Source organism: Caretta caretta, chromosome 2, assembly GCF_965140235.1.
Source record: "Caretta caretta isolate rCarCar2 chromosome 2, rCarCar1.hap1, whole genome shotgun sequence".
In the NCBI taxonomy this organism is placed as follows: domain Eukaryota; kingdom Metazoa; phylum Chordata; order Testudines; family Cheloniidae; genus Caretta; species Caretta caretta.
In genome coordinates, this window is record NC_134207.1 from 81,587,376 (window position 1) to 81,602,007 (window position 14,632).

The 14,632-nt window shown below is 42.0% G+C and overlaps 1 protein-coding gene across 1 annotated transcript in view; it reads left to right on the top strand.

Moving 5' to 3' along the window:
- Nucleotides 1-14,632, top strand: part of OSBPL1A (oxysterol binding protein like 1A) — a 141,876-nt gene that overhangs the window by 117,656 nt on the left and 9,588 nt on the right. Inside the window, 8 exon segments of the mRNA XM_075125270.1 lie at nt 1,179-1,313; nt 2,024-2,121; nt 4,255-4,437; nt 5,226-5,333; nt 5,418-5,507; nt 5,783-5,909; nt 12,676-12,792; nt 13,774-13,897. Coding sequence (XP_074981371.1) covers nt 1,179-1,313; nt 2,024-2,121; nt 4,255-4,437; nt 5,226-5,333; nt 5,418-5,507; nt 5,783-5,909; nt 12,676-12,792; nt 13,774-13,897 — 982 coding nt within the window.

Consider the following 14,632-nt stretch of genomic DNA (forward strand, 5'->3'; position numbering starts at 1 on the left):
GGAAGGAATTTTCCTCCAGGGCAGATTGGAAGAGGCCCTGGGGGTTTTTCGCCTTCCTCTGTAGCATGGGGCACAGGTCGCTTGCTGGAGGATTCTCTGCACCTTGAAGTTTTTAAACCATGATTTGAGGACCTCAATAGCTCAGACATAGGCGAGAGGTTTATTGCAGGAGTGGGTTAGTGAGATTCTGTAGCCTGCATTGTGCAGGAGGTCAGACTAGATGATCATAATAGTCCCTTCTGACCTTAATATCTAGGAGTCTGAGTTAAAAACAAAAAACCTTCAGATGTTAATTTGCATAGGTTAATATAAAACCTGTTGGCAGCTAACATGAAGACTATCTAGCACAACCATTAAACAGATCCATTAGTGAAAGTAAACCACTTTCTTCTTGCTGAAACTTGACAGCATCCTCTCAGAATTGTATGAAGAATGAGTCTTAGATTGTTGTTCTACAGTGCTATTGCATTAAAGCAAAGTTAAATAAATCCCGTAACTTTTTAACCCTCTAGTGGAGTTTTGTAGTTTGATGGAGTATCTAATCATACCAGTCTGCCCAACAGATGTAACAAATGATGTAAAATAAATATTGTCTGAACTGGAGATTAAATATTCCAGATTAATTAGGTTGGTCTGTTTTTAAGGCAAGAATGTATAGTTTTCTTTCAAGACTTTACATAACTTATTCCTATTACACACCAGACCTTATTAGCCTTTTTAACCAGGAGATATTTGATAGATCAAGTATGGTTTATTTCAGAAGCTTACTCCTATTGCTTCTCATGCCCGCCATCCCCTCCCCCCAAAGTTGCCTGTTTCACTAATCAGATGGCCTGTGCCTATTCTAAAAATAGTGTTTCTGAATCTTGGTGTTCTCTTTTGAAAGGCTTTGAAGTCCTGAAAATCCCCTCTTCTATGCCCACCATCTTCCTGATCCTCCTCCCCATTAGGGACTTAGATACACTTCTCTCTTTAGCCATCTTCACCAATGCAAGGGAGAGGCTTAGCTTGAGAGATGTGGGTCTCTTTCTTTCAGAAGTTGTTGGCCAGGTCAAGGGATGTTGCACTGCCACTAGGCTTGCGTGACTTATCTCTCTAATAAGCCAATTAAATTCTTGTTACTTAGTTCATTGTGTTTAATCTCTTCAGTTTTAACACAAATTTCTATCCTGTGTCAGGAGCTGTCCAAGATCACTATGCCAGTTATTTTCAATGAGCCGCTGAGCTTCCTACAGCGACTTACAGAATATATGGAACATACATACCTCATCCACCAGGCCAGTTCACTTTCTGGCACAGTTGAGAGGATGCAGGTACTTTGCTTGTAGTAGTGTCTTAAAATGCTTGTGGTGGTCTGTTTGAACAGGTTGGACTGTGGTACAAATACTTTCAGCTAAGAACATAAGAACAGCCATACGGGGTCAGATCAATGATCCATCTAGCCCATGTCCTGTCTCTAACAGTGGCCAGTGCCACATGCTTCAGAGGCAGTGAACAGAACGGCAATTCTGAGTGATCCATCTCCTGTCATCCAGTCCCAGCTTCTGCAGTCAGAGGTTTAAGGACACCCAAAGCATGGGGTTTCATCCCTGACCATCTTGGCTGTTTCTGTTTTTGAACCCTGTTGTACTTTTTGCCTTCACAACATCCACCAGCAATGAGTTCTAAAGGCTGACTGTGCATTGTGTGAAGAAGTTGCATAATTTTGTTTTAAATCTGCTGCCTGTTAAACCTTCTGTTGGAGAGGAGAGATGCTGTAATCTGATGCACATGGAACTGCTTTATTAGTTCTGTTAGCTAGGGTAAAGGCTTTAATATTTCTGAGCTTTTTGAAAAACTATTATGGTTTGTTGTACTCTTTCCAAAACTTGCCAGGCCCATCTGGGAGGCAATTTTTATGCCAAAGACAGAATAAATTTAACAGAGAAAGGTGAAGTGCAATAGAAGAATTTTATGTTTAAAGTAGAAGTGTCAAAGGGAACTCCAAAAGGTGAATGATATATGTTAATATTCTGTTGAACAGTGTGTAGCTGCATTTGCTGTGTCTGCTGTTGCCTCACAGTGGGAACGTACAGGAAAACCGTTCAACCCACTTCTTGGAGAGACGTACGAATTAGTCAGGTAACAAATAGAAACTGCATTTAAGACCAAAGTGTGTGTTATGGAATTTGTGGGTTTATGTAACACGTTGTATGGCTTGAGAATTGCTTTGTGTTTGAAATGGGCTGCATTGTAGGAGTAACTGTTACAAGTGTTCACAGTGCAGGTTGTCAGCGTTTCTGTTGTTACTTCCTCTTTATGGGAGTCTAACTTGCCTGTAAAAATTGCTCTGGGTTGAAAAGTTGTGAAAGTGTCTTTTTTTACTTGAAAGCAGCCTTAATATAATCTAAGTGATCAGAAAAATATCCGTTTTTTAGTGTATAAACCTAGGTTTCAGATCTATACTAAAAAAAAGACTTACCATGTAAACACACATTGCCTGAAAAGCGATTTGTCTGTTGTGCAAATGTCCTTTAAACTGTTACACAAACTCAGGTAATATATACAAACAGATCTTTTTTCATTAAGAACTAAAAAATAAACTAAGACCCTTCTGTTTTGGGTCGCTCTTGCCAACCCGTTACGTTGGGGTCTCATCAGTCAGATACATAATGTGGATGCTGCAGTGTGTCGTCAAAAATTTTGTCATTTAAAAATAGTTAAGCCTGTTAGTATTTCTGTTGAAGTTGTCTGGTGGGCGAGAGTGAGAGACACCGTGGCATTGCTACAATGGTGCAAGTGGTGCAGTCGCACCAGAGCCCTGGCAGTTATGGGGACCCAACCACTAGCAGATGCTGCTGCTGGTGGCAGTACTGATGCAGGTGGCACTGCCCAATGTGCTGTTCTGTTGCCCACCCTGCACTGCAGAGGACCTGGCTGCTGATACCCCTGTCCCAAGCTTGTGCAGGAGCCTGAGTCATGTGGGGTGCATGCACTGTGCTGCAAGGGTGCACAGCTACCCGCGCTCAGGCACTGAGCTGCCCCTGCAGGCACTAATGCAGGGCCAGGACATAGAGTGCAGATGAGGAGGAGCCCAAGGGAGTGGGTGAGGGAGAGGCTGGTGATGGGAACAGGCAGCCAGGAGGAGTGAGGTGGGGTTCAGGGATGAAGATGAGGGAGCTGGCAGAGTGGCAGTAGGGACTAGCAGGGGTGTGGGAGCAGAACACCTTGTGGTAGGGAAGAGGAAACAGGTGGCAGCAGCAGGGCACAGGGATGTGGTGGGGTGAACCTAGGCACTGAAGCACAAAGTGGGGGCTATGGATGTGCGGGGAAGTGGAGACAGAGCTGCCAGCACAGGAAGAATTGGGGGTGGGGGTCTGAGCTGCAGTGTTAGGGATGTGGGAGCCCTTTTCCTGTGACTTGCATCCCAGCAGACCCTCCTTGTGTGTGTTGAATCCCTACTTCAAGGGGAAGCACAAGGTACCAGCACCTAGTACAGTGCAAGGAACGGAAAGTGTATCGAAAGGCTCCTTGACCTGCTGCTCTAATGGTCATGGAAGGATAATATGCTGGAGATGCTAATCTATTTTTCCATTTAAAAGTACCTCTTGATTCTTCAGAAGCTTTCTCCCTCTAATTCAGATCCTTAAAATTTCCAGACCATGTATTCAGGGTGGGAACAAACATTCCCTGTTGCAAACATTCTTCCTTGACTTTTGGACTTTTTAGTATTAGGGGTCATAGTATTTTTGGACTTTTTAGTATTAGGGGTCATAGGGGTCATCTCTTCTATTCCTGTAACTTTTTGATCTAGTTTGCATAACTAGTTTAGGAGTTCAATTTGAAGTTCCTTTCTCCCTCTCTTCTTGAAACTTCATTTTAAACTAGGCAGGAGCTGTGGGATGGAAGGACAGGACTGAGGCTATGGGAAAGTTAGAAAGGCGTTGGAGAGCTGAATTGGGGCATTGTGGGAGCTGGACGGAGTGGATTTCAGAATCAGGAAGAGATCCCCTAACTTATCTTGCACCAGGGCCCTCTGGGGTCTTGCAGCATCACAGAGAGAGATCTGTGTTGCAGTGAGTGTTTCTAAACTAATCAGTGGCTTAAATATCTAGATCCATACATAATTGCTATAACTTTAATTTTGTTTCAGAATGGGTAAAGGAAATTATTTCATTATAGTACCAGTTGTATCAGTGAAACTCACAAAATTTGCATTTCAGAGAACTGCGGAGAACAGTGATCCTGAAAACTTTATTTTTATTTTATTTTTAGAGATGATCTTGGGTTTAGACTCCTTTCAGAACAAGTTAGTCATCACCCACCAATCAGTGCTTTCTATGCTGAAGGCTTGAATAACGATTTTGTGTTTCATGGCTCAATCTATCCTAAACTCAAGTTCTGGGGCAAGAGTGTGGAAGCAGAACCTAAAGGGACTATAACTCTGGAACTTCTTGAGTAAGTTGGCCAGATTACTATATTAGACTTTAGTTTTGAGGCTGTGCAGAATAAAGGCTTATATACTAGTCTCCAGTGCTGTAAGATGACTTTTAATCTATCCACTATTTCATATAGATAAAGCAGACAGTCTTTTTTATGCAGTTTGCAGATTTCCTGCTTTTATGGCTCCTTACAATAATTTATGACACACCCTACTGCTTGTTAACCCTTATTGCCCACTTCATTTTTAAAGGTCTCCTACAGCATGTCTGACCACTTATGCTTAACAATGTGTCCTGCTTTGTATTTACCTTGGACGCTCCAGTTGCCTTCTCCAGACCTGAGGAAATGCTCTGTGAAGTTGAAAAGCTTGTCCCTTCCATTGGAAATTGGTCCAATAAGATATTACCTTACTTATCTTGTCTCTCTCATATCCTGGGACCAAAATGGCTTGAACACCATTCCAAACAATTGTACAGTTCACTGGCACCCCTGAATTGTATAGGCTTCAGGTAATTAAGGCCTTAATCCCGCAAACACTTATGCGTGCTTAACTTGACTACTGTAAGTAGTCCTATTGATTTGCCAGTAATAGATGCACTGAAGCTGCCATGCTAAGCAGTTAACAAAATCAAGCAGTGGCTCCTGTTTTTGCCACACCATGCATGGCTGGTGCATCTTGTTTCCTTGATTTGCTGCCAGTAACTAATAGAGTTCCAGAGCCAGATACTTGCTGTAGAGTCACTCAGGTATATTGTTGAAAGGTGTGATTATGCCAGCAGTTGTTTTTCCATTTGTTTTTTCAGACACGATGAAGCCTACACCTGGACAAATCCTACTTGCTGTGTGCATAATATTATTGTGGGTAAACTTTGGATTGAGCAGTATGGAAATGTAGAAATAACTAATCACAAGTAAGCTGGAACATGACTTGTTAGTTTACTACGTTTTTAAACAAATTATTGCAAAGTAATTTGAGCTAAATGTTTCTTCCTTAGAACTGGTGAGAAGTGTGTATTAAACTTCAAACCATGTGGGCTTTTTGGGAAGGAGTTACACAAAGTTGAAGGCTACATTCAAGACAAAAGGTAAAAATCCTGTCTTCGTTAGACCTACTGTTTAATAAAATGCTACTTAAATTTCTAATAAAGATATATGTGAGAACTGTTGGAATTAAATACTGTTACAATATACTGTGCCAATGGCGGGGGTGTGTGTATCTTGTTAGTAACTATAATGTACAGTAAGATGGGGATTCAGTCTTAAATCTGTTCTTAGAATCCTTTCTCATAATATTAAAATCTGAAAACACTAACTTCATAGCTTGTTTAAGCTCTTCCTAAAATTAGTCCTTTTTTTACAGCAAAAAGAAAGTTTGTGCGCTCTATGGGAAATGGACTGAGTGCTTGTACAGTGTTGACCCAGCTACATTCGAAGCTTACAAAAAAAATGACAAGAAAAATACAGAAGAGAAGAAAAACAGTAAACAGGTATTAGACATGTAAAGAGGTGGTGTCTGAAAGGCACAATAGAACACTTAGCAGTCTAAGGTGCCTTTAGGCTTGTTACTGTTTTATACTTTTTCGTTTGACTTTTTCTTAGTAAGATTCAAAGAGGGTTTGGACACGTATTATATGGATTAATTATAATAATTCTGGCTATTATCCAAACAGTTTTGGAAGGATTAAAATCCTTGTGCTTCAGGGTTTAAGACAATATCTAATTATTAAGGGTTAACATGAAACTTTCATGAGAGCAGATTTCCCCACATCTGCCTATTATTGGGTTCTTTCACCCTCCTCTGGAGTAACCAGGTGGGATAGGGGACTAGAGGGACCATAGGTCTGATCTAGTATGGGAACTCCAACCTGATGCTTTTCAGGCCTGTAAGCAGGATAGATGAGGGTCTGTTCAGAAGGATTTCATCACTTGGAGGAATGTCATATTCTGAAGGTTTTGCAAAGATTTTTACAGTCTGCACTGTCCAGGAAATCTTACTCTTAACAATTCTTTCAATAGAAACACGCTCTTTTAAACCAATGACCGTGAAGGTTCTTGTAGTAATTATACATACATGCCACCATTCATCTTAAATGACAAGATAACATTTTTACTAAAAATCTGAGAACCCCTCCATGCCACCGAAGATCACCATGCTTGTTTTACTCCTTTGCCCTGTTAGATTCTAACTACTCTAAAGGCAAGTATGCCTGTGTAGATTTACATTATTGCTGCACAGGAGAGCTCTAAAGCTCAGGGGATTACCACCCTCTCTTTGAGGCTGCATCTCTGAGCCTCTGGGAGGAGGAGGAGAAAAGAAAAATATACCCTGCACACTTGTTATCATCCACCTACTTGTTTGTTTTCCCTTGCAGTACTGAAGATTACTATGAATGAAGTAGTTTTGTGTACGAAGCTCAAGCTTCAGGTTACTTTTGGTTTCTCATGGGCTTTTAGTTAGTAAAATATACTTGCCTACTTTGCCTTTTCTTCATTTAATTAAGAGAATTTTATACACCATTTCACTGAATCTGCTAGTCAGAATTTTATTCCATTCTCTATAGCTAACTTTTGAGTGTCTTTTTCCCTCCACTTCTCTGACTGGAAGAGACTCTTTGACATCCAGATCAGGTATCCAGTCTGTCTGATCTTGGGAGTTGGCACAATAACTTAAAATGCAAAATCTGCTGAAGAATGTTAATTAAAACTACAACTGCTTTGAAAATTGGCAAATGAAACTAGACAAAGAATCTAGTGAAAACATGTTTTTCTGACAGTGTCTTAGAGCTGTCAGGACTCTAAGAGAAGCATCGTCTTTCTTTTTATTTTTTGGAAAAAAGCATGCACAAATAGCATCCTGGAAGGTGCCACTTGGATGCCCCTGAGAACCCCCCACTCAGTCACTGCCTAACTCTGTAGGTGCCTAAATTCCCTAGGTGCTGAAGTTTCCAGTAATAGAGTCCCCTAGACATCTATGTTTCTGCCAGTGCCATTCAAAAAGTCAACTAAGTCCTGATGCTGCCAAGCAGTTCAGTGCCCTAGCTCATGTCTAAGACTTGGCAGGGTTTTTGAACTGGGCTTTCCCCCATTCTCTCGCCTGCAGAGCCCAATCCAGTAGGTGTGCTTGGAGCACTCCTAAACCACACAAAAGATAGTCAGGAATGAGCACATAAATATAACAAGGTTCACCAACTGATAGTTATAGTCTTTCACACACCAGGTGAGTGCCTAAATCACCAAGTTATGGGATATTCTGATGTGGGATTCTGTCTCTCCTGTTGAAGCTGTTCCATTTTGTATAAATTGAATATTCTTTGGGCCAGAGAGTGTGACCATATAGGGCGCACTCCTAGGAGAAAGGAGATCTGGGTTGCAGTCCTTCCCCAAATCAGTCAGAGCAGGGATTTGAAAACAGGTCTCCCATGTCCCAAGTGAGTTCCCTAACCATTGGGCTACTAGCTAAAATAGGGCTCTCTCTCATGTGCTGGTTTTTTGCAACAAGACTAACTTTGCTTAGGCTCCTAACTCTGAATGGGTTTGGTACTAGTCAATCTATTAATTAATGAATTGGATAATGTAATGGAGAGTGTGCTTATAAAACTTGCAGATGAAGCTACGCTGGGATGGGTTGCTAACACATTGGAGGACAGGATTAAAATTCAAAATAACCTTGACAAACCGGAGATCTGGTCTGAGACCAACAGGATGAAATTCACTAAGACAAGTGCAAAGTCCTTCATTTAGGAAGGAAAAGTCAAATGCACAAATACAAAACGGGGAATAACTGGCTAGGTGGTAGTACCGCTGAAAAGGATTGGTGGGTGTTACAGTGGATCACAAATTGAATGAGTCACCAATGTAATGCAGTTGTGAAAAAAGCTAATATAATTCTAGGGTGTTGTGTGCAAGATACGGGCTGTAACTCTCCTGCTCTACTCGGCAGTGGTGAGGCCTCAGCTGGAGTGCTTTCTAACTATAAGGGTAGTTAAACTCTGGAATAGGCTTCCAAGCGGGGTTGTGGAACCTCCATCACTGGAGGTTAAGAACAGGCTGGACAAACACCTGTCAGGGATGGTCTAGGTTTACTTGGTCCTGCCTCAGGGCAGGGGTCTGGACTTTAAGATTTCTCAAGATCCTTTCTGGGTCTCCATTTCTTTGATGGCTGTGAATCCTGTCTAGAGATAGGTGCCTCCCTTGGGCCAAAAGCTGGGTGTCTGGCTACCTTTCAGTTTAGGCCCCTTCCCTCCCTTCCCCTCATTATTTCTTACTGGCTAGCTTAGGCAGCTTGCTGATTTCTGTGAATCCCATGCTTAGGCATCTCGTTCTCCCCATACATTGTATAGAGAGCCTGGGTACATGGCTGAGGGTTCCTTCAAGTGGCAAGGTGCCTAAAAAGTAGGTGCTGTGCCTAGGTCTGACTGCGGATCTAGCCCCTTGGGACCACAAAGGACCACAAAGGATTTCAGTTCCTTTTCGTTTCAGAAACTCCATGGCAACCCACTTTTCACCTTCTAGTGGTGATGACACAGTGCCGGTGCTTCAAGGACGTGATGTTGCTTCAAGCACACTCTCTGAGCTTCCAAGTGACTTAAGGGTTACACTCAGATGTGTCTCACCACTTCATGCTAAAGTGATTTGCTTCAGTACCATGAAAATATACGTAGCCCATGGGAAGCCTCACCTAGCCAGTGTTTCCAAAATCTCATGGCTTCCTACTACTTCTGCTCTTAGTACTGCCATCATGTAGATTCACTTTCCTTTTCTTTAGGGGACCTACTTGGATGTGCTGCTGGGGGCCAATGTCTCATCAGCAGATTATCCTGGACCTCCCCATAAAGCCTTTGATTGTATAGGGATAAAATCTTTTTGTGAAAAAACTTGCTATCCTTTTCATCAAAAAGATGTTGAGACGTTAGACCGGTCTCTCTCTATATGCAGAGATGGATATCCTGTTAACACACAGACAGATTGAATGAAATGAATACTGCTCCTTCATTATATTAAGGCTGTAACACCATTAAACCAGGGTGACCAGTTGTGACCCCTGAAACTCAGGAGATTTTCCATGCTGCAGACTGCACCTCTGTATTAAAGATGGGGGCAACTGCAGTCAGCTTTCTTGTGTGTGCTGGTTGCAGTCCTCAGGTAAGATAAGTGAAGTCTGGACACTACTGAATTTAGGGATCCTAGAAGCCTAAAGAAAGTGAAGCTAGAGTGATATTTTAACAGTCTGGAAAGTTTTTAATGTCATTAATATACAGAATAGTGACGGGTATGTTATTCCAGTGGTTTTCAACCTTTCCAGACTACTGTACCCCTTTCAGGAGACTGATTTGTCTTATGTACCCAGAGTTTCACTTCAGTTAACTACACCTCTACCCCAATATAACGCGGTCCTCGGGAACCAAAAAATCTTACCATCTTATAGGTGAGACTGTGTTATATCAGGGTAGGGAGAGGAACCACTCCCTGCCCCAGCTCACCTCCACCGCCTTCCCCCTCCCCTGAGCATGCCTCCACCGCTCTGCTTCTCCCTCCCTCCCTTCCAGGCTTACCGCACCAATCAGCTGTTTGGCGTGGGAAGCCTAAAAGGGAGGGGGTGGGAGAAGCAGAGCATCGGCAGCGTGCTCAGGGGAGGAGGCAGAGTGGAGGTGAGCTGGGGCGGGGAGCAGCTCCTCTGTGCCCCCCCTCGCTTGCTGCGGCCCCCAACTCATCTCCACTCCACCTCCTCCCATGAGCACACAGCAGCTCTGCTTCTCGCTCCCTCCCAGGCTTTCCGTGCCAATCAGCTGAGCAAGAGCTTGAGCTGATTGATGCGGCAAGCCTGGGTGGGAGGAGAAGTGGAGCTGCGGTGCGCTCGTGGGAGGAGGCGAAGGCGAGCTGGGGCAGAGCGGGGCTGCAACAAGTAAGGGGGGACTCAGAGGAACCGCTTGCAGTAATATGAATTCGGACATAATGCAGTAAAGCAGCCCCGCTCCTCGGAGCGCTGCTGTACCGCATTATATCCAAATTCACGTTATGTCAGACCGCATTATATTGGGGTAGAGGTGTACTTGCTTACAAAATCAGACATAAAAATACAAAAGTGTCACAGCACATTATTACAGACAAATTGCTGACTTTTTCTCATTTTATCATATAATTATAAAATAAATTGATTGGAATATAAATACCGTGATACTTGAGCCTGTTTTTCATTTGTGATCCTTCTCTGAAGCCAGAGCCCTGAGTGGTGTGCCTAAAGCTTAACCCCTGCCACCTAGGGCTGAAGCATGTAATTTAGCCCCTGTGGCATGGGGCTCTGGGCTACTGCCCTGCACTTGCAACCCTCCTAAACCCATCTTGCAACCACCAGATGAGTTGAGTACCTCTGGAAAGACTTCTGCATGCCCTCAGGGGTATGTGTACCTCTGGTTAAGAAACACTGCGCTGTTCAGTTCTATGCATCAATTGAGGTGATGTCCAGGGAACTGCTGAGAACAGCTGAAATGTGCTTCTAGTTTGTAGTCACTCTTCATTGTAACTTGGGTAATGTGTATGTACATATTGAAACACAATCTGAAACACACAACCAACTATTTACAAGCTTCCATGGAACAGTAAAATTTATAAAAGGTCTGGTGCCTTGTTTATGGATTAGTTTGTTATTCATGCAGGGCTTCTTTCTTTCGATCTGGTAGCATTTTACCTCAATTTCTTTGTCATTCTGTTCTGCAAGGGATACTGACAACTCTTTGGAAATCAGTGTGTTAGCACAGCCCAGGAATATCCAACTGAGAGCTGCATTGGCAGCAGCCAAGGGAGTAAATCTACTATGCATGACATTCTGGTTACTTTGCAGCCATCTTAAATATTGAAAACACCAGACCAAAATAATCTCATTACTAAACCAAGTTTTAATAGTTTGGCTTGGTGGCATGGATGGACCCCAGTCATGTCAGAAGGGTTCAAAACCATACACTAGCTTAAGTTTCTCTGAGTGCTGAAATGCAGATACAGCAAATGGCCTTGTCCATGCTGCCTAGCCTAACCCTCATAGAACCAAGTTCATTCACAACAGGGCTTAGACTGTGCTTATGCATAACTGGAAATTGTGTTCATTGTGTTCATCTGTCTGCTTAGATTTCTACTAAACAATCTCTAAAGATCTCTAAAGCTTTTCCCATGCTGCGGTGGAATCATTTTATCTAGAACTAACCTATAAACTAACATGCTGGGACAAAAATTGTCATCCAGTAGCTCAGCATAACACGTTATGGTTTAGTCTAGTATAGGGACTGACCAAGCTGTTTGCCCTGTTGTGACTGAGCTGTTACCAAACCCTGCCAACAGCTTGGGACTTCAGGTTTATAGTATAATTTAAGGACACTGGTTAATGTGTGTTTCAGTTCTGTCTATGCTGCTGGACCAAAGCACCTTTTTAACCAGTTGGAGAACAGTCTACCCCTATCGTTACCCTCTACTACTCTAGCTAATTTGGATGGAAACTTAAGCAGTATTCCCAGAAATGTATTAACTATGGTACAGCACTGTCATCCTAGCCAGTGTGCATCAACCTTGACAGTTCAGTCAGCCTTCTAGATTAGGTAGTCTATTCTCAGAAGAGCATTTGTTTAATGTGTTTCATGTTTTCACTGTTGACATCATAATGTCAACGGAACCGAAGACCTCACTTGCTGAACAGCAATAATACAGCAGTTACACATACACAGACTGTAGGATGCATGTTTCCTTAATGTAGGAGAAAAAAGAAAAGGTGGTCTGCACTTTCAGCATAAATAAAACCAAAATTGATTTATATTGTAAAAGGGGGGAGGGGAATCCCTCACATGAGTGTTCTCTGTGGTGCTGAGAAAAAATAGTAACTTCAAAATGTGGATTTGAAAGCACTTATTTCTCAGTAGCTGCACGCTGAAGGAATAAATAAATGTAAAAAAAAAAAGAAATATTGGCAGAACTGTCTAAATAGAATGGCTTTTGTTTTTAATTTCTTTGAGGAGCTGATGGCTCTTCTAATCTTGACATGCATCTAGAAAAGCCAGTGGGTGTTAAAATGATGACATAAGCTTAGGGGGCAAAATAAGTATTGGGGCAGTGAATGTGTGTTCTCTGATGGCATGTTTCATGCCTTTTTATGTCTTTAGTCTCATTTCACTGTAGCTTCTGTGTAGGACTGTTCTATGGTTTGTGTTTAAGATTATTTAAACAAACAGCCTGTGACTCAGCTAAATTTTCTTGTATCTGTGCTGCTTATAGGTGGGCAATTCTGAAGAACCAGATGAGATGCCTTTGCCAGATTCTGAAAGTGTGCATGTTGTTCCTGGAAGTATTTTACTCTGGAGGATAGCTCCAAGACCTCCAAATTCAGTTCAGGTTAGCCAGGGCTCTGCTTAAATGTTTGGTGCTTTGACAATTTGTTGTTAAACTGTAAAATGTACAGTGAACATCTTAGTCACTGAATTCCCTTGCTCGTGATGCAGTGATTAAAATAACTTTCCAGTAAAATCAATTTTGCTGCAATGATCTTGAACTTTCCCATCACAAACTGTAATGAGCTATGTCATGTGGAACTGAATATGTAGGCCTCCTGTTGTGGATGGACAGACCAGCATGCACGCATGGCTTCTTTCTAGCTTAGCTTAACTTCTTCTCCACAGAATCACTGATTATGATGAATTAGGCAATTGCTCTACTTAGCGGTGGCCTGGAGAATTCACTATCCCACTCTGTTGCCACTTACGTACTGCCATCCATTTGGGAGGCAGGTTTAGTGCAGGACAGCCAGTGCATAGAGGTGTCCATAGAGGAGCAGAGTCTGCAAAAGCTATGTAAGACAAACCATGGAGTACAAGAACCCATAAGTCAGAGGAAGGCTACATAACGTGAGTGGGTGTATGAAGATCTACTGAGCTGGACAGACAGCTGAGCAGGACAGATGAGTAGATGTATAGCTAGAGAGATTTGGAAGCAGAAAAAGAAAATAGGGTAGGGTGGTCATGTAGGTGCATATAGGGAGAAGGGTAGGTTGCTTTAGTAGAGTCAGTAAGGAAAAACCCTGGAGGATGAATAAGGACAAAGAGGTTGTTTCTCCCTCCCTCTGTTTGGCTAGTCAGATCTCATTCTAATTAGACATGAGCATAAAGGTTCACCCAGTTATACCTGGCACGTTTTCACCCTGCTAGCATCTTCACATTACTACTGTATAATACCTCAGCAATCAGAAAGTGGCTACGGTTGTATGTTACTATGTATCGGTGCTCTTTTGATTTTTGAAAATCTCTTTTTATATGTGAAGACTCTTAGCAGCCAAAACTTTCAGAACGCAATCCTTTAATTTTTGTTTCTCTCTTTCAGATGTACAATTTCACTAGCTTTGCTATGGCTTTGAATGAATTGGATAAAGAAATGGAGAGTGTTGTTCCTAAAACTGACTGCCGGTTACGGCCAGATATCCGAGCGATGGAAAACGGTGAAATAGGTAACTTTAAAAAATAAAAATACAAAATAACTTGTCAAAGTTGAAAGAGTCGTGGGAACTCCAACTGAAAGGTTACAGATACTGCCTTAAGCAATAAAAAGCCATCTTTACCAATAAGCTGCTTTATTTTTATTTTTTTTTTTTCTTTGGTGGTGGTGGAACATGCCTTTGAAATATATCCTTGTAGAGGTGAGGTGAAAATATGCTTAAATGTATAAGCTTTATGCCAGGCATGTTACTCATTCTTTCATTATAAGCATTAATTTTTTTTTTTTAATTTATCAGAGTGACAAGACTGAGGCCAGATAGAAGGCACAGAGTGCTGCCTTGTCAAGCTTTTTAATTGGACCTTTTATGAAGGGCAATAGCAAAGTTGTGAAGTTTGCCATGATGTTTAGAACTTGCCGCTGTACAAAGTCTTTCTTTATTCCACTATAAAATAGTCTTTCTTTACATCAACTAATCCAAAATACCAATTTCAGTAATGTGATTGAAACTGCTGAAGTTAAGCTTTCCCCTCAAAAGAAGTGCATGCTCGCTTTAAAATTATTCACAGCAAAAGGGTGAGGAAAAAAATAGACTTCATTAGGAAGAAACAAACAATTCCTCTGAAAGTCTAAGTGAAACTAGTACAAATTGCTTGTGTCTCTTAATCTAGAAGTGTCTAAGATGCCTATCACCATGGTGTCAGTGCAGTGTTTACTGATGATTGTATAGTGAGGAGCATGGTTTGGT